This window comes from Mustela nigripes, chromosome X (genome assembly GCF_022355385.1).
Source record: "Mustela nigripes isolate SB6536 chromosome X, MUSNIG.SB6536, whole genome shotgun sequence".
In the NCBI taxonomy this organism is placed as follows: domain Eukaryota; kingdom Metazoa; phylum Chordata; class Mammalia; order Carnivora; family Mustelidae; genus Mustela; species Mustela nigripes.
This window is the reverse complement of record NC_081575.1, coordinates 62,822,439-62,843,138: the sequence shown is the minus strand read 5'-3', so window position 1 is coordinate 62,843,138 and position 20,700 is coordinate 62,822,439. Positions and strand designations below refer to the sequence as shown.

The 20,700-nt window shown below is 35.3% G+C and overlaps 1 protein-coding gene across 1 annotated transcript in view; it reads right to left on the bottom strand.

Annotated features, from left to right (window-relative positions):
• LOC132007088 (fibronectin type III domain containing protein 3C1-like) overlaps positions 1–15,260 on the bottom strand; it is a 51,780-nt gene extending 36,520 nt beyond the window's left edge. Inside the window, exons 1-15 of the mRNA XM_059385223.1 lie at positions 15,180–15,260; positions 14,186–14,308; positions 11,698–11,773; positions 10,223–10,299; positions 8,162–8,648; positions 6,658–7,575; positions 6,094–6,146; positions 5,618–5,760; positions 3,248–3,307; positions 2,758–2,896; positions 2,194–2,247; positions 1,957–2,078; positions 1,698–1,872; positions 451–537; positions 109–247 (exon numbers count right to left, since the gene is read on the bottom strand). Of these exons, the coding sequence (XP_059241206.1) occupies positions 109–247; positions 451–537; positions 1,698–1,872; positions 1,957–2,078; positions 2,194–2,247; positions 2,758–2,896; positions 3,248–3,307; positions 5,618–5,760; positions 6,094–6,146; positions 6,658–7,575; positions 8,162–8,648; positions 10,223–10,299; positions 11,698–11,773; positions 14,186–14,308; positions 15,180–15,260 (2,734 nt within the window). The remainder of the gene's footprint in view (positions 1–108; positions 248–450; positions 538–1,697; positions 1,873–1,956; positions 2,079–2,193; positions 2,248–2,757; positions 2,897–3,247; positions 3,308–5,617; positions 5,761–6,093; positions 6,147–6,657; positions 7,576–8,161; positions 8,649–10,222; positions 10,300–11,697; positions 11,774–14,185; positions 14,309–15,179) is intronic.
• Positions 15,261–20,700: the final 5,440 nt, after the last annotated feature.

Here is a 20,700-nt window from a genome sequence, read left to right as displayed (position 1 = left end):
CACGTAATTTAAGAGAATATTTTATAAAGCTGAGGGCAATTAGAAAAAGATTTCTTCTCAACAGTTATATTAAGACAGAAAAGGTACATTTTAAATAAAAAAAATTACCCCATCCAATTTTTACTCTGTTTGCATAGATTTTTCCCTTTATATATGGTGTTTTAGGGGATCCAGGCTTATCTGGATAGGTAGTATATTTTACTTCTCCACTGGGGTTACTCCTTCCTTCCAGATTGTAGACAAAGATCTGTTTGAGTAAAAGAGAATATCTTGGTTGACCACTGGGAATAAATATGTGATTTGAAAACATGCATAGTTTGCAAATAATATTATAAAGCCAGTTATCGGAAGATTTCTGAGAACTAAATGTAAAAATCATTTTTCATCTCCAGGAAGAATATAATTTTATATTAAAAATATGATACAAATTTATAAATTATAGCCACATACCCTAAACTTGTATGTAGTACTTCTCTGAAGATTTCTTATAGTGCATGAGAGGTCTTCTCCGTTATATTTAGGTTTAAAACCTAACCCCTGGAAATGAAAGACAATGAATTTAGGAATTAGGCTTAGATTCAAGTTCCAGCTTCAGCTTATTTTCCATCTGGGTGGTCCTGAGCTAGTCCCTTAGTCTCTCTGATCCTTAGTTTCTCTATTAAAAAAAATGGAGATACTTTCTACTTTAAAGGGCTCCTTTTAAAAAAGGATGTAATGAGATAATGTAGATGAAGGCACTTAGCATATTAATTATACAGAACTCTTCCTAAATGTTAGTTGCTTTGTATAAAATGTGATAAAATATAAATAACATAAAATGTACAGCTGCCTTTTAAGTCGTGTAGCCTATTTAGTATAGACTTGTTTTAGTATAGACAGTTTGTCCACCCACATCAGGAATCCAGGGAGATGAGGAAAGGGTTTGGCCTGTTAGCAGTGTGCAGAGAATCTGTGTGACCATGTAAGGTCATCTGGGATAGGCCCAAAGTTGAAGAACTAACATACCTCACCATGTATCTATTGTGTTGTTATGGCTGCTGCTGCTTTTAGCTAATCTTCTAGTATTTAAGTACCTTCAGAACTTCCTGTACTGGCTTACCTAACCTTGGCTCAGCATTGGTCCCATCTAGAACACAGAGACGGGAATCATGCAGTTTGATTGAATAGAAATTAGCTTAATCATAAGGGAAAAAGGAGGAAGTCTGAGAAATAAATTCTTAACTGTAGAGAACAAAATGATGGTTCCCAGAAGGGAGGTGGGTAGGGGGATGGGTGAAATAGGTGATGGCGATTAAGGAGTGCACTTGTGACGAGCATTGGGTGTTATATTTAAGTGTTGAGTCACTAAATTATACACCTGAAACTAATACCACACTGTTAGCCAACTGAAATTAACTAATTTATTTATTTAAAGGATTTTATTCATTTGTTAGAGAGAGCACAAGCAGGGAGAGTGGCAGGCAGAGGAGAAGTGGGCTCAGTAGCCTGATGCTGGACTTCATCCCAGGACCCTGGGATCATGACCTGAGCAGGAGGCAGATGCTTAACCAACTGAGCCACCCAGGTATCCCAACTAATTGGAATTTAAATAAAAACTTAAAAAAAGAAATTAAATCTAAAAATTTTCAGTATGAGATGCATGTAAAATGTACCTAAAACTGAAGTTGAAGATTAAAGCATGTGAAAAGAAAACTTACAGATCCTGCTTCTTCCATTTCTAGTACATAAGTAAGACTGTCATTTGGATTTGGGTTAGGTGGGGCACACCATTCTAATGACAAATTACAGATTCCTGCTTCTTTTAGCTTAGGAGGTGGAGGTGTTGGAGGCATAGTTCCTGATGTATGAAAGACTGCTATTTCACTGAAATCACTGAAAAATAAATTAATATGGAAAAGTTATTTTCAGGTTCTTGTTAAAGCATAGACTTTTAAATATTGCAATAACTCAATGTACCTCAATCCAAAGTTATTTTTGGCAGCTAGTCTGAATGAATATTTTGTGGAAGCATTCAATTTAAGGATCTTGTGCTGTTTCATGGTACCCATATAGCAACTTTTGAAGCCTTCACTTTTGCCCTTAGTAATAGATGAAAAAATGTTAGAATATTATAAAATGCTGCAAATATAAAAATTCATCATAATATTAATAACCATTTATAAACAAGTGCCTTTAAGAAATAACATGGTTTACCTCATCCCATTCCAAAAGGAAGCTGTTTATTTTGGAACCATTATCATTGGAGCCCTAAATATGTCAGAAAGATAAAATTATGATGTTCTGTTTTTATACAGTATATGTACATACATACTATATAATTAAAGTGATTGAAATTATTGTAAAATTAATCTGCTTACATTTTGTTTTTAAAGCAACCCAGATTTAAAAGTTAAAATGCATTTTTTTAGTCTATAAGGCATACCCAAATTCTATGTATTGTTTTGTTTTTGAAGCTTTATGTAAAAAAGAAAGTTAATAATTAAGAGGCAGATTTGTTGGTAACTACAATTATAAATAAATTTAGGTTATAGAAGTTGTCACTTAAACTTTTACTAATTGAAATTATGATAGACATTTCTCAGTTTACTTGATGCTTGATATAAATAGAAGAGAAAGATGATTATGGAAAAAGGAAAAGTGCTAGAGAAATAGGTCAATTGAGGCATGCATAATTTCATATTTAAAATTTAGGAGAAAGTAGAAAGCATGTTTTTAAATTAAGACATGTTCGGGAGACTTTGGCAGTAAAATACTTACTTTCCACTGTAAATTCAGGCTGCTCTTGGATCGGTTAATTAATCTGGGTGCAAGTGGAGGGTCTGGTTCACAACCTGGAGTTGTGAAGCTAACCACTTCAGACATAATTCTATGTGCTGAGCTTCTTATGGTCGTAATTCTAAAAATGTAATGAGAGTTGTTGTAGGCTTTCAAATATTTATCCTTACATGTACTAAATTGGATACTTGAATTCCCCGATACATATTAGGAGCTAATTATAAAAAACTTTCTAATAGAGCCAAGTAGGATTGTTACATGTAATGGCTCCCAAATCACCCTCTCACCAGTACTAAGTGAAAGAAAGTGAATTAATGGATTTGGAGAGGGCTGTTTTGAAGCATAAAGGATGGGCCATTCTGTTTGCAAGTAGCAATGCTGACTGTAGAAATCATAAGTAGTAAACTGATACAGACTGGGGAGTCTGCCTGGCTGCAGGGTGGGTAGGGGTTGTGTAGGATGGAATTCTTACCTTATGAAATAGGCCATGGATGGTTGTAGATCAAGTAGAGTAAATATAACTCCATCACCACTGTGAACATAATATTTCTTTATAAATGATCTTACAAGTATTTAATAGCTAACAGTCCTAAGCTTACATATTCAAGTGACAAAGAAGCACAATTTTCCTTGAAATTTAGATAATTTTAGCCCATTTTATACAAATGTCAAAAGGTGATACTAATACTTCAAATTCTTGGGGAACCTGTGTGGGTCAGTTGGTTAAGTGACTGCCTTTGGCTCAGGTCATGATCCTGGGGTCCTGACATCAAGCCCGCATCAGGTTCCCTGCTCCATGGGGAGTCTGCTTCTCCCTATCTCTCTCTGCCCTTCCCCCTGCTCATTCTGTCTCTCAAATAAATAAATAAGTAAATAAAAATTTAAAAAGATTATTAAAAAATACCCCAAATTCTTCATTTGCATGTGAAATTACTATGGCTTTATGAAGTGAAATTTTATAATTTTCCCACTGCAACTTCTTCACATTGTAATAATACAGATTTGTCTTTAATTAGCTTATTTTTTTTAAATTTATTTTTTATTTTCAGCATAACAGTATTCATTATTTTTGCACCACACCCAGTGCTCCATGCAATCCGTGCCCTCTATAATATCTACCACCTGGTACCCCGACCTCCCACCCACCGCCCCTTCAAAACCCTCAGATTGTTTTTCAGAGTCCATAGTCTCTCATGGTTCACCTCCCCTTCCAATTTTCCCCAACTCCCTTCTCCTCTCTATCTCCCCATGTCCTCCATGCTATTTGTTATGTTCCACAAATAATTAGCTTATTTAAAAGTGTTGATATGAAAAGCCTCAAAGAGGGGCGCCTGGGTGGCTCAGTGGGTTAAGCCGCTGCCTTCGGCTCAGGTCATCATCTCGGGGTCCTGGGATTGAGTCCCGTATCAGGCTCTCTGCTCATCAGGGAGCCTGCTTCCCTATCTCTCTCTCTCTCTCTGGCTGCCTCTCTGTCTACTTGTGATTTCTCTCTGTCAAATTAATAAATAATATCTTAAAAAAAAGCCTCAAAGACACTGCATCATGCAATTTATTCATTCAATTACAAAAGAAAATCTTTCTGGGGAGAGTACTTTTTTGCTACATTGGATCAAGTGGCTGGGCTTCCACATCTATGTCTTTCTGAAATTGTCACAGGTGCCGAGGTTTACTCTACCAACTCAAAAGTGTTCTTGCAGGCTCTACCCCAGATATAGTCTCCAAAAAAGTTAAAAGTTACTATTTTTAAGCAAAGGCTAATACTTCTAAGCAAAGAACACTCAAAGTGATAGGGTGATTATAGTATTTTAATAAAAAACAAAAATATTTATGAAATACATAACACCAGAAAAAGTCCACCATGAAACCTCATGCAAAACTTAATTTTATAAGTAGCTTTTCTTACATTTTACATCTTCCCATCCCTCTACCCAATATAGATTGTGTATTATAATTCTTAAATTTGAAATTTCTAGTTGCTAATTATAAAGGAAATAAAACTTTACATAATAATTACATTTAAAATTTCACTTTGAGCCTCCGAGTAAAGATGAGAAATTCTAGTAAACGAAATTTAAAGTGCATTATCATTTTAAAAGTGCTGTAGAGACAGTTCCAGACCTCTGACTTATTTCTTGCATAATTGTTTGGTGGGCAAAGGAATTTGTTTTTCCTCACTTGGGATTTCCTTTATCCTGTGCCTCTGTTCTTAGATTACATGTCCTCATTCAGTCGAAAAGCTGTTTGTTCAGAGTGGTTGGGTATGCTCTTGCTGTGTCATCCACTGTATCTTTCCTAGTCCTGATTGCATCTCTCTCTCTTTTTTCCCCCTGGTTGTATCTTTTGAACACTTACCTAAGTTCATCCTGCTGCTATCATAGCTCCACCTTATAACTAGCTTCTATAATGAAATTTCCAGGAAAGTCTATCTTAAATCCAATTGCAACATAAATACCTCACTTGGGTAGCCTACCATAAAGTGAAAACTTTTTCCCCCTCAAATGACCTAAGTGAAAAAAGAAAAGGGAGAATTGGAGGGAACATTTTCTTCCCTGAGTCTAAACTTGTCAAATAGGAAAGCTGTAAACTGAAGAGAATGGACCAGTTGATATTTAAGATCCTTCTTAGCACTAACAGACTTATGAGTCAATGAATTTCAAGGACTGACCTGGCAACCACCCACCATTCATAAAACCATTTTAGTATAAAATTGTATTCAAAGCTTAGAAAAAATTGCAGAAAAAATTCTTTAGAATTCAGCATAGGTATAAGTTGAGGTCTATACATTCAGATAGCATATTTGAATTGAATTATGAGAAATGAGAAAGATTAAAAAGAGACTTACACATATACATTTTTATATTTTCCATTTTTACCACTATTAGATATTGCCAGTTCAAATGTCACAGGAGATTTGGTGTGATCACATTTCTCAGAACAATGTAGTTTCCATGAAATAGTAGCAGATCTTGTTTGAATATCAGAAACCTAAAATACATAACAAAAATTCAAGTAGGGTGTTTAAAAAATATAATCTGTAACTTATGATATAATATTTCCCTCAGACTTTTTGATGCTAAATATATTGTTCTCTTCATATTAGGTGCTTAAATACTGTGATTAAACAATGCTATTAATATTATATTTAATAATACCATTCTGAATCTTTATGTATTGAGTAGCTAATGGAGATTATGAAATTTTAACCAAAAAAGGCTTCAAATTAAAACTTTACTAGAGAAAAATATCAGTGAACTTGCATAATTTAGAATGAAAAAGTAAATTAAAAGGAATACTTAAATATTCACTTTAGTTACTTACTACAGGTTTCTCAATGGTGAAACAGCATGACTTTCCATGTTCTGTTATGCATTCTAAAAGGAAACACCCCAAAATAAAATATTACATTGGTAAAGACAAAAGAAAGAAGTTAGATGTTTATTATCCCACTGCAAATATGTCATCACCAAGAGAGCTACTAAACATCTAGTAGCAATTTACATTAAAATTTTAAAAGAAGAGAGCAGTCTAAAGTGTATGTTATTAAACATACTCTAACAAAAGACAGAGTCCACACTTTAAATGAAATAATGTGAATTCATTAGGACTGTAGAGTAACTTGCAATGTTTCAGTGGCAGACAACTAGAAAAGAATTATGTGGTGTACACATAAGATACATGACACATTTTGTATGAGGATGGTCATTTCTCCATGATTTAAAAAGGCATCCCAACTGTAGTTTCATTAAGAGTTTAGATTTAGGGGTATAAAGAGGATAAGAGGAAATGGAAACAAAATGGAAACAAAAATATTTAATATACACTGAGATTCCTAAACATTAAGATATTTATTCATTGGCGACAAAGCCAAACTCCTGACCTTACCTTTTTCTGCAGCATTTGGTGATGTGATCTTGCTTTGTTTTCCACCTGGTTTCTGCTTGATGTCTCCACTTTCTGTAGTACTCCATTTCTTTCCATGACTAGTCTCAAAATGAACACTGGCAGTGCGGGAATTGCTGGCAGCATTGAGAGCACCATCAATAGTAGAAGTGCTGGGAACACTTTCAGAGATGGGAGTGTTGGGAGCATGGTCAGAAATGGAAGAACTCGGAGTGCTGTCAATAGGTGATGGTCTGGGAGTACTGTCAGAAATGGAAGTATTGGGGACATAATTAGTGCTGGAAGGGCCTGAAACTCTATCAGTGGTGGAAGGAAGAGCATTGTCTGTGGTGGAAGTACTAGGGATATGGTCAGTGGAAGAATTGCTGGGAGTATTATTAGCAATATGAGTGCTTGGAGAGTTGTCAACAGTGTAAGTACTGGGAGTATTGTCAGCAATGTAAATGTTCTGAGCACTGGTCACGGTGTAGGTACATGGAGCATTGGCCACGGTATAAGTGCTCAAAGTATTTTCAACAGTGTTGGTGCTCGAAGTATTTTCCACAGTGTAGGTACATGGAACATTACCCACAGTGTAAGTGTTTGTAGTGTTGTCTACAGTGTAGGTACCTGATGCACTGTCAACAGTGTGGGTGTGTTGAGCATTCTCCACAGTGTAGGTGCTCAAGGTATTGTCAACAGTGTAGGTACTTGGAGCATAGTCCACAGTGTAAGTGTTTGGAGTAGGAGGCATACTGGAAAAATCATTGGTTTTGTTCATAGGCAAAGAGGTGTTAACTATATAGCTAGTCTTGTGTCCTCCAAGTTGGCCTTCTCTCATTTTTTTCTTCATATGTTCTCCCATGTTAACAGCCCTTTCATCAGACTGGTTATAATTTGCTCTTCCATGGGAATAAATTTCTAAAAGAGACAATGGAGTACTGCTTAATAATTATAATAATTACATATCTCAAGGTCTTTTAAATCTTTTCTTCAAACCAAAATAAGCATGATAAGCAATGTTTTACTTTAAAAAATTTTCCCGTTTTGCTTTAATACAGATATTAGGTCTGTATTTTTGTAATGTATTGATATGTACAGAAAGAAAAACAGGAGCAGATATTGTTTTCCTAGGGAATAACTCCACTTCCAAATTTTAATGTCCTAAGATGATTATATTGTTGACCCTTCAGTGTCATTTATATTCCCACTGTGTGGCATTAATAATCAAAACACTCTTTTATAATTTTCCAATATGATTTTATAGACCCAGCCAGTAAAAATAAATATCACAAGTCAATGTGATATCAAAGTAAAAAAAAATATATAGAAAATTATGTTTAAACACAAACCAGTACTCATTTTTATTAATCCTAATATACATGCATGAAATGAAATAATTCATGGAAATGTTACTACTTTCTACTTTTTTCATTTTAATAATTTCCCAAAGCTCTTAATTTTAACAAACTCAAAATATTTCCTGTTTAAGAAAATTATATACTACCGTGCTGCTCTTGGTATATAAATGTTGCTGGTGGTAGCATCGGTGGTGGTGGCATCTGTGGTGGTAGCATTGGCGGTGGTGGTGGCAGCGGTTGTGGTGGCATTGGTGGTGGTGGCATCGGTGGTGGTGGCAGCTGTGGTGGTAGCATTGGTGCTGGTGGCAGCTGTGGTGGTAGCATTGGTGGTGGTGGCAGTGGTTGTGGTGGCATCGGTGGTGGTGGCAGCTGTGGTGGTGGCAGCGGTTGTGGTGGCAGCTGTGGTGGTGGTGGCGGTGGTGGTGGCAACTGCTGTGGCAAAGGCTCTTGGATATAAGGCTGTGGAAATTCCCCTTGAACTGGGGGATACATAAGTTGAGGACCTTGTGGATACATAGGAGAGGATGGTCCAATGAAGTGTGATACTTGTGGTATAGGAGCGGGCATGGTTGTACGATAGTCAATTGTCTGAGGCACAATGATGATTTTGCGAATGCCATTTTCTTCCACCACCTAAGTTGGAAGACAGAACCATATAAACATATTAGAATTAATAAAAGTTGTCATTTTAAAACTAAGTTAGAATTATATCCTGTGCTCTTAATTTAGAAAACCTAAGGGATCAGAAAGTAATAACCAATTGAAACTATGTCAAGCAGAAGACAAGATAATTCTTCCTCATCTCCATATGTATGGCTTTCAAAAAGGTAATTTTTAACAATAGATAATATATTAACATTGTTTAAAACCATAAAGGATAAAAAATGTAAAATTTCCCTAAATCATATCTACTATTGTTCTTAGTTTCTTATGAATCCTTCCAGAATTTGTCTATACAAGCAAGACTATAGATTCTTATTTTCCCTCTGTATTACATAAAAAGAAGCATTATTTGCATTATTACTATCTGTACCTTGCCTTTTACACTTAGCAATGTATCTTAAAGATCTTATTATATCAGTACATAGAACTACATCACTGTTTTGCATAGCTGCATAGTACTCCATTATTTGGATATCCTCCATTGTACACAGTCCTCCATTGACAAGAGTGTGCATTGTTTGCAGCCTTCCATGATCACAAACAATATTATAATGAATAATTTTGTACACTTATTATTCCAAATTTGTGAAAAACACATCAGTTGGATAAATTTATTCAAAGTGCCATTGCTAGGTGAAAAGGTATATGCATTTGTATTTTTGTTAGTTATTGTTGAAATAGGTAATTCCATTTAGAATCAAACCATATTATATTGACTTATTTATCATGTTATTGATTTCCACAGCTGTGCAATAGGAAAAGACATATTCCCAGTTATAAAATTTAGATGCCATGAAATCTATTGTTAATGTCTATAGGAGACATACTTCCCTGTCTACTTTAGTGCTTGGTAAATATTTGAGGAATTTATAAAAAAAATGCCCTTTGTTGTCCAGCAACTGAGAATGAAATATTACTGAACAGAAAACAGTAATTTTAGGGACCAAAGCTTACACACTATCAAACGCCATTACTGTAGCAATTGTAATAGGTAATCAAGATTGGTTACAGTATTCAGAAACAAAAACAATAGAGAATTAATGAATATGATGAGATGCAAATTCATTAGATGAATAAGGAATTATTTATAAGACAGTCTAAGGGAGATTTGGTTAAGTTTAACTGCAATTTTTTTTAAGCAATGATGATAATAAAATGAACAACTAAATAGTATTTCAGAAGTTCTATCATATAGTGACATAATAACTGTTAAATGATGCTTTAGGGCTAAATACTAAATAAAATCATACTCATAGGGGTGCTTGGGTGGCTCAGTGGGTTAAGCCTCTGCCTTTGGCTCAGGTCATGATCCTGGGGTTCTGGGACCAAGCCCCGCATTGGGCTCTCTGCTCAGCAGGGAGCCTGCTTCCCTTCCTCTCTCTCTGCCTTCCTCTCTCTCTGCCTTCCTCTCTCTCTGCCTGCCTCTCTCTCTGCCTGCCTCTTGGCCTACTTGTGATCTCTCTCTGTCAAATAAATCAATAAAAATCTTTAAAACAAAAACAAAAACAAAAACAAACAAACAGAAATAAACCATACTCATATACCTGAGACATGTAACCAGGAGGAAGATATATTGGTGGCAGGGTACCACTTGGTGACATCAGAGGTACATCAGCGGGTCCTAAAAGAGAATTATTACTAATAAATTCCTTAATAACTTTAAACAAAGTCCATTTAACTTTTCACAGTGAAAACCAGCTCCAAGCTTTGACAACAGCCAACCATTTTCAAAGAGTCTGTTGCTTACTTGCAAGGGAAACTAGGTATGAGTGTAGATGAATCAATGGAAATTCATCACAACTGATGGAAAATAAAGCACATAATGGGGATTGGGCAAAGTTTATATTATAAAAACATTGGCAAATTTAAACACTAATAAAAAGGAAGTATCAGCTTTCCAGTAAATTGTTCTTTTACTTATGTATATACTGAGTAATAGAAGTTTTACTCTGAACCATAAAATAGATTTCTTTTAGTGATGTGACATAAGAAAACTTTAATTTTAAGCTTTTCATTGATAATAGTAAAGTGAAATAGCTTTTAGAAAACAGAATAACATAGAGAAGGACCCAATGCTACTCATGATACCCTACATTTACACTAGATAGTCTTACTGTCTTAAACATACAATTGCATAGGAACTAAAAATCCAACACAGAATGGAAACTTTTATGAGTCATCATCTTTTATTTATCTGAATTATAATTATTGCTTTGTTTTAAAAATCTATGTGGCTCTCAAGTCCTAGAATGGTATTTACTTTTAATAATGGGGAAAATAATATGAGTTTGTAATAAACTTTATATAGCAGCCATATGGAATCCATCGCTAAATGATAGTTTTTAAAAAAATGATAACGTTTTGAAAAATTTTTGAGACATAGCTCTAAAACACTTCAGGATACAAAGTAATTGGCATAAGAACAAAAATTATCATCACAATTTGAAATAATATTAAATCTTGTGCGAAGTAAATGTTAATTTTATATTACTATAGAATCAATTCTATGTGCTATACATTTACTATGTATGTATGCATATATATAGCAAACTAAAATGTATATATAAATAACTTATCCCCCTCCTGTATAATGTTCTATCTTGATTACCTAGTACAGTGCTAGAACATGATAGGCACTAAAAAAAAATACTTGAATGTATGAGTGAATGAGCTCTCTGAAGACCTCAGTAGTCCTCTCCTATAAGAAAAGAATCTAAAACTATCAGTCACTGTCAGTGTATGCCAGATGTGAACTTTTTCAAGTGAAATTGCTGAATTAATCTTCAATTTAAAAAAGTAACTTACATGAAGATCTCTGGTAAGACTAGCAATACGAGCCCTAGTTATTATATTGATACTATGCTCCTATGAGGACCATATAAATTTAAGAGGATTCCATCTGGCTCAGATGGGAAGGGATACTAATGGAATAGATTACTAGTAAAGTCATTTCATACTAATATTTAAATTTACCCTATTTGCTTTCAAGAAAAACACATCTAGTTATACTTCTACTGACCTTGGATATTCTGAATGTTCCCATCATCAGACTTGATGGTGAGGGTCTCCCCAGGGTTAACTTGAACCAATATAATCTAGAAATAAACCATTCTTTGGTGACATACTTTTCTGTTATTTAATCTAAGAAAAATCATTGTCGTTTTTTAAAACTTTTATTTAAATTCCAGTTAGTTAACATACAATGTAGTATTAGTACCAAGTGTATAATTTAGTGATTTAACACTTACATACAGCACCCGGTGCTCATCAAAACTAGTACATTCCTTAATCCTCATCATATATTTAACCCATCCCCCTAATCCCTCCATGCTGGCAACCAACAGTTTGTTCTCTATAGCTAAGGGTCCACTTCTTGCTTCCTCTTTTTTTCCTTCATTCATTTGTTTTATTTCTTAAATCCCACACATGAGTGGAATCATATGGTATTTGTCTTTCTCTGACATTTCTCCTTAGCATTATGCTCTCTAGCTCCATCTGTGTCATTGTAAATGTCAAGAATTCATTCTTTTTTGTGCCCGAATAATATTCCATTGTGTATATATATACACCACATCTTCTTTATCCATTCATGAGTCAATGCACATTTGTACTGTTTCCATAATCTGGCTATTGTAGATAATGCAGCTATAAACATGGGGGTGCATATATCCCTTCAGATTGGTATTTTTGTATTCATTCGGTAAATACCTAGTAGTGCAATTGTGGATCATAAGGTGGTTCTATTTTTAACTTTTTGAGGAACAAGACAGGTATGTCCACTCTCACTTTTATTTAACATAGTCTCGAAAACCTAGTCACAGCAATCGGACAGCAAAAGCAATAAAAGACTTTCAACCTGGCAAGGAAAAATCAAACTTTCACTATTTGTAAATGACATGATACTCTATATAGAAAACCCCAAAAGACCCCACCCTAAAATTGCTATAACTGGTGCAGGAATTCAGCAAAGTTGCAAGATAAAAATCAATGCAATCATTGATTGCATCATGGAAGTCAGTTGCATTTCTATACACCAATAATGAAGCAGCAGAAAGAGAAATTAAGGAATCAGTTCCATTTACAATTGCACAAAAACCATAAGATATCTAGGAATAAACCTAACTGAAGAGTAAACAACCTGTGATCTGAAAACTGTAAAACACTTATGAAAGAAATTGAAGTTGACACAAAGAAATGGACAACCATTCTATGCTCATGGGTTAGACCAAATATTGTTAAAATGTCTATATTATCAAAAGCAGTCTACTTTAATACAATCCCTATCAATATACCACCACCATCTTTTCAGAGTTAGAACAAACATTCCTAAACTTTGTATGGAACCACAAAAGACCCCAAATAACCAAAGCAATCTTGAAAAAGAAAAGCAAAGCTGGAGGTATCCCAATTCTTTAGACTTCAAGTTATACTTTAAAGCTATAGTCATCAAGATAGTATGGTACTGGCATAAAAACAGACACATGAAAAATGAAACTGGACCGCTCTCTTGTACCATGCACAAAAATAAACTCAAAATGGATGAAAGACCTAAGTGTGAGACAGGAAACCATTAAAATCATAGAAGAGAACAAAGGCAGAAACCTCTTGGACATTGGCTGTAGCAATATCTTACTAGATATATCTCCTGAGACAAGGGAAGCAAAAGCAAAAACAGACAATTGGAATTTCATTCAGGATGAAAATCTTCTGCACAGTGAAGGAAATAATCAACAAAACTGAAAAGCAGCCTCTGGAATTGGAGATGATATTTGCAAATGCCTTATCAGAAAAAGAGCTTGTATCCAAAATGTATAAGGAACTTATAAAACTCAGCACCCCCAAAGATAATCCAGTTAAAAAAGAACATACATAAATAATGAATCATGGAACACTACATCAAAAACCAATGAAGTACTGTATGGTGACTAATGTAACATGAAAAAAATAAAAAAGAACTGAACTGCAAAAAAAAAAATAAATAAAGGCATGAATAGAAATTTTCCAAAGAAGACATCCAGATGGCCAACAGACACATGAAAAGATGTTCAACATCATTGACCATCAGAGAAATGCAAATCAAAACTACAATGAGATAGCACTTCACACCTATCAGAATGACTAAAATTAACACAAGAAATAATACGTGTTGGTGAAGATCTGGAGAGAGGGGAACCTTCATACTCTCTTGTTGGTGGGAATGCAAACTGGTGCATCCACTCTGGAAAGTGGATGTTCATTATTCTTAATTTGAAAAATATTCAAACTTACTAATCACTGGGATCTGAAATGCTCAAGAAGAAGAGTACATTTGGATCAATGGGCACTTAGGAGAAATTCAATATCCTAAGTAATGGGTCCTCCCCCAACCAAGTAAAATTTAATATAATAAGGTCATAGAAAATAGGTTCATTGACATGGAAAGACCAATTCCTACTCTCCAGGAAAAAAAAAAACAAAAAAAGAAAAACAGAAAACAAAACTTGTCTGATGGTAAAATTCAGATGTACTTGTTGTATCCAGTATTGAGGACAAGAAGGCCATCTAGTGTATCTTTTGGGATGAGTCACTGTTTGTGAATAATTAGTAGTATATTGTGTTCCAGCAGTGTTGTCCAGATGATAATTCCCCATCTAGTAAAAAAGAAAGGGCACTTAATTTCAGGCAGGTCATTTTTATCTCAGCTCCTTTTGATATTGTGATGTCAAACCAAATTCTAATCCAGAAGTACAATATTTACTTTTTTTTTTTGAACTCCAAAGAAAAAAGTTAAGTGATCTTTTCACCCTGTATATGTAGGGAAGACCTTTCCTGAATAGGGATGCCTGGGTAGCTCGGTGTAAGTTAAATGGATGATTTCAGCTCAGGTCATGATCTCAAGGTCCTTTAGGATTGAGCTCCACATCAGGCTCTGTGCACAGTGGGGAATTTGCTTCAGTCTCTCTCTCTCACTGCCCTTCCCTTGCTTTCTCTCTCTAAATAAATGAATCCTTAAAAAAGTCTTTTCTTGAATAGATTTCTTCAAATGAATAAATGCTAAATCTATAAAATGTTCTTTCTTGAGACCAATCCTGTAGGTAGAAGTCATTGTTGCTCAAAATAATACCTTTAAATATTAGAAAATTGAACTCAAAGCTAAGGAGTATGAAAGAAGGTTAGTCTGTTTTACAGTCATATTTTTAGACTATTCATCAAAAGATACTGTCTGTGGATAGTATAAACTTTCAACACCAGGACTTTTAAGCTGGTCAAAGAAGGCTGGAAAAACAGCTAAAGCAACCCAAAAGGAGGTTATATGTGACCTAAGCTAATGTTAAATGTCTCTAGTGGGATTTTTAAAAGCCTACAAGGAAGATAAATCAATGTTTGTGTAAAGACTGAAAACTTATAAACTAAGTGACCAATCATAAAAATGATACACTTTTTCTAAATAAAAGCCAATACTGGATTCAAGAAGGATTTGATCAGTTATAATGAAAAAAGAAAAAGCAAAAGTATCCTTACCTGATGCATGGGTTCGCCATTGATAACTGAGGCCATGGGAGGTATTTCAGTAAGAGTAGGTGCAACCCCATGTTCATCCATGTCTAAAAAGATTGGCTTTCACAGTAAGTGGTGTTTCTAAAGCGTGTAATCATAAGTTAAACAATGAAGTCAAAGTAGTGATTTTAAATGACAAAATATGATGATCTACTCCTTAGAAAAGCCATTTTACATACTTTTTCTCTCAAAAAATGTTACTTAACTGAAATTGTTTTATGGCAACATTTCAAAATAATCATTTGTCATCATAAATAAAAATACGTGAAAATTGGTGTCAAGAGATTGGAATAGTTTTCTTCACTCATGAAAACAAGTGAAGATAGCTTCATTTCACAGTGTGAAGAGTTGTTTAGTTAAACAAGTCATTTGATCCATTTAGATCAAGTCCAATTCATTTCCAATCTATGATTTCAACTGTCAAATAAGACTTCATATTGATTAGAAGGCTGTAATAATTAACTAGATTCCTTTAAAAAGATAAGAACATAGAAATCACCTTAACTCAGATACTAAACCCAAATATCTTAAACATAACACAAAGCTTCAAACCCAAACCTTCAGACTTAAAATACTTTCCAGGTTAAAATACCTCATGTGTAGATGGCACCAAGTGATGAAATATGGTAGGTTAGCCCAGACCCTTGATTCCATAAACACATGGACAAAAATCAGAAGGAAATGTATGATTCTTTTGAAGGTGGAGAAAGAGGATACTCAAGAGAGGACGTTTCAGAGCTAGTCAAGTCCTCCAAATGAAGTGTACTGTTGTGCTTCACAACTCCTTGGTAACACTGATGTAAAAGAATGTTTACTATGTCATAATTCTAGTCACTACTTACATCATTTCCTTACCAAGATTTTTATATAGTCTTAAGAGACTTTTTACTGCAAATACAACTTTTCATAAATGAGAGACTAAAAATTTTTAAAAAGACTTTATTTATTTATTTGACAGAGAGAGAGAGAGGGAACACAAGCAGGAGGACTGGGAGAAGGAGAGGGAGAAGCAGACTTCCCATTGAGCAGGGAGCCCCATGTGGGGCTTGATATCAGGACCCTGGGATCATGACGTGAGCCAAAGGCAGACACTTAATGACTAAGCATCCCTTGCTCCTCAAATTTTTTTAAAAAGAAAACTTGGGAATTATAAAGAAATATGGAGCCTATGTATCAGGAAAATGTACATGTTCTCTTAGGTTAACAATAGAGGAAATAGCTACATACTTAATATTCTTTTTAAATATCTACTCGACAGTGAAAAGAACTTTAGACTAATTTAAATCTCTCTTGTTTTACGACAGAATTTCTTCCACTTACAGCTAAAGTAATTGTTCTTCAGCTCTTTCACATACTGCATTGATCAAGATTTAAAGCAACATACAATGACATTTTACAAATAGAGATTATGGCAATAAACTCTTGACATGTGTGTGTAATTCCCCTCCCAACTCTTAACCTCTTTTCATCAGAACTTCCAATCATTGGTGCACATGATATGTCATATTAGAGTTTACCACTGGGATGGTGGTCCTGGTCCAAGATGGCACAGGACTAGGAGAACTAAATTTCACCTGATCCCAGGAATTCAGATAGATAGTTATCAAACCATTTTGAACACTTACAAACTCAATGGAAGATCGAAGAAAAGAATAGTAGCAACTCTATGAACAGAAAAGTGACTGACCACTTTCTGCAAGGTAGGACTTGTGGATTAAGTGAATCTGAGGCAATATATGGGAAGATAGACTCCGGGGAGGTGGGGGAAGGGAACCTCCATCAGCCGACTACTAGCAAGTGACAGAGCAGAGGAACACAAAATCGGAACTTTGAGAAGTCTGCTCTGCTGAGGGACATTGCTCCAGTGGCCAAGCAGGGTGTGGAACCCTTGCTGGGACAGTGTGGTCTCAGGACCCTCAGGGTCACAGAAAGACCAGGGGTGTCTGAGTGCAGCACAGCTCCTAGGTATTGGAGTGGGGAAGCTGGTGGCAAAGATGAAGCTGAGGAGTGGGCTCTCAGCTCAGAGTTACCATAAAATGTGATCCACAAATTCTTTCAGTTGTTGTTTGTCCTGGAAGCTTTTAATCTCTCCTTCTATTTTCAATGATAGCCTAGCTGGATATAGTATTCCTGGTGATTCACAGACCTGTACCCCTGGGGATAAAAATATATGTTTATAAAAAATAAAAAATTAAAAAAAAATGTGATCCACAGCCCTAAAAGTGGCAGAGCTGGGGAGAGTCCCCTTCCTCCCCCAGGAGCAGCAGCACAGGAGCACACTTCAGGAATCTGCTGGGTTTGGAGGCTTCAAATGGGGCCATGGGCCAGAGACAGAAATGCTTGGTAACAGGCTGGCTGAACATGGAGTGTGGACAAAGACCAGGGAGACAGGAGTGATTGACTGCATTTCTCTGAGGACTCACTGAGGACTGGGGCCCTGAGTTGATGGCTCCTCTGGGTCCAGAGATTGGGAGGCCACCATTTTCATTCTCATCCTCAAAAGCTGTACAGAAAGCTTTCAGGGTGCAAAAGCTACTGGGAGGAAACCTGAGCAGATTACATAGCCTGGGCCCTGGCAAGGGTGGTGCAATTCCACCTGGGGCAAAAACATTTGAGAATCACGGCAACAGGCCCTTCCCCCAGAAGATCAGTGAGAACATTCAGCCAAGACCAAGTTTACTGATTAATGAGAACTGCAAAACTCCAGAGCTAGGGGAATACAGCACATAGAAGTCATGGCCTTTTCCCCATGATTCTTCAGTTTTTCAAAGTTAATTTTTAAAATTTTCTTTATTTTTTCCTTTTTCTATTTTTTTGGAAATTTTCTTCTGTCCTTTTTCAACCAACATCTTATCAATTTCTTATAAAAATATTTTTAAAGTTTTATCTTTTTTTATTAATTAATTTATTTTCAGCATAACAGTATTCATTATTTTTTCACCACACCCAGTGCTCCATGTAATCCGTGCCCTCTATAATACCCACCACCTGGTACCCCAACCTCCGACCCCCCCACAACTTCACCCTCAGATTGTTTTTCAGAGTCCATAGTCTCTCATGATTCACCTCCCCTTCCAATTTACCCCAACTCCATTCTAAATTTTTATCTTTACACTCATATTCCATCCCTTCATATTTACCCTTATATGTGTGTGTGTGTGTGTGTGTGTGTGTATGAGTTTTTCTTTCTTTAAAATTTTGGGATGCAGTTTCTCCTAACAGACCAAAATATATCCAGAATCTAGTGTGTGGCTCTGTTCTATGCATGCCCCTGGTCACCTTCTATCTCTCTTTTAAAAAAGTTTTTCTTTCTTCTTTCTATTTTCAACCAGCTTCTTATCAGTTCCTTTTTAAAAAATCTTTTAAAATTTTCATTTATATAGTCATATTCTATCCTTTCATTGTTTTTAACCTTATTTTTGTATATATATATTTTTCTTTCTTTTTTTTAAAGATTTTATTTATTTATTTGACAGAGGGAGAGAGATCACAAGTAGGCAGAGAGGCAGGCAGAGAGAGAGGAGGAAGCAGGCTCCCTGCCGAGCAGAGAGCCCGATGTGGGGCTCGATCCCAGGACCCTGGGATCATGACCTGAGCTGAAGGCAGAGGCTTAACCCACTGAGCCACCCAGGCGCCCCTATATATTTTTCTTTCTTTAAAATTTTGGATGCAGTTTCTTCTAACATACCAAAATATACCCACATTCTAGTATATGGCTCTGTTCTATTCACCAGCCTGATCGTATTCTTTTTTCCGTCATTTCCCCCTGGTTTCATATCTCTTCTGATTGGTTTAGTGTGTATTTCTCTGGGGTTGTTATTACCCTTTTAGAATTTTGTTTTCTCGCTCATCTATTCCTCTCTGGACAAAATGATGAAATGGAAAATCTCACGTCAAAAACAAAACAAAACAAAAAGAACAAGAGACAGTACAGACTGCCAGTGACCTAATCAAGATGGAGATTAATAAGGTGTCAGAACTAGAGTTCAGAATAATAATTATAAAGATACTAACTGGGCTTGAAAAAATCATGGAAGACACTAGAGAATCCCTTTCTGAAGAAAATAACAGAGACAATATACAGTAACAGTGACATTACAGGTAATATAATGGCACTAAATTCTTATATTTCAGTTGTTACTCTGAAGGTAATTGGGCTAAATTCCCCAGTCAAAAGATATAGGGTATCAGAATGCATTAAAAGGCAGGACCCATTGATACTCTCTCTGCAAGAGATTCATTTTAGACCCAAAACCACCTCCAGGTTTAAAGTGAGGGGATGGAAATTTATCACTTATCATGCTAAAGCACATCAAAAGAAAGCTGGGATGGCAATCATTATATCAGGCAAGCTATATTTTAAACCAAAGAGTGTAATATGAAATGAGGAAGGACACTATATCATAATTAAAGGGTTTATCCAACAAGAAGATCTAACAATTGTAAATATTTATGCCCCGAACATGGGAGCAGCCAATCATATAAACAAATTAATATCAAAATTAAAGAGAAGTATTGATAATAATAGTAATAGTAGGGGACTTTAACACGCCTTCACTGCAATGGACATATAATAAAAGCAGAAGATCAACAAGAAACAAAGGCTTTCAATGTCATACTGTACCAGATGGACTTTACAGATATATTCAAAGCATTGCATCCTAAAAAAAGAGAATACATGTTCTTCTTGAGTACATATGGAACATTCTCCAGAATAGATCACATACTGGGTCACAAATCTGGTCTCAGCCAGTACCAAAAGGTTGGGATCATTCCTTGCATATTTTCAGACCACAATATTTTGAAACTGGAAGTCAATCTCAAGAAGAAAGTTGGAAAGAACTTAAATTCACAATGGGTAAAGAGCATCCTGCTAAAGAATGAATGGATCCATCAGGAAAATAAAGAAGAATTTAAAAAAAATTATGGAGACAAATGAAAGTGAAAGTGAAAACACAACTGTTCAAAACAGGGAAGTATGCAGCAATATAACCCTTTCTCAAGAAACAAGAAAGGTCTCAAATACACAACCTAACCTTACATGTAAAGGAGGGGGGAAGGAAGAGCAAATGAAGCCTAAATTCAGCAGGAGAAGAGAATGAATAAAGATTAGAACAGAAATCAATGAAATAGAAACCAAAAGAGCAGTAGAATAGATCAATGAAGCTTGGAGTTGTTTCTTTGAAAGAATTAATGATACTGATAAACTCCTGGCCAGACTTAACAAAAAAAAAAATGAAAGGACCCAAATTAATAAAATAAGAAATGAAAGAGGAGAGATCACAAACACCACAAAGAAATACAAACAATTATAAGGACATATTATGAGCAACTATATACCAGCAAATTAGATGATCTGGAAGAAATGGATACATTCCTAAAGATGTATAAACTACCAAAATTGAACGAGGAGAAATAGATAACATGAACATACCCATAAGGAAAGAAAAAGGAAATTGAATCGGTAATCAAAAATTTCCTAAAG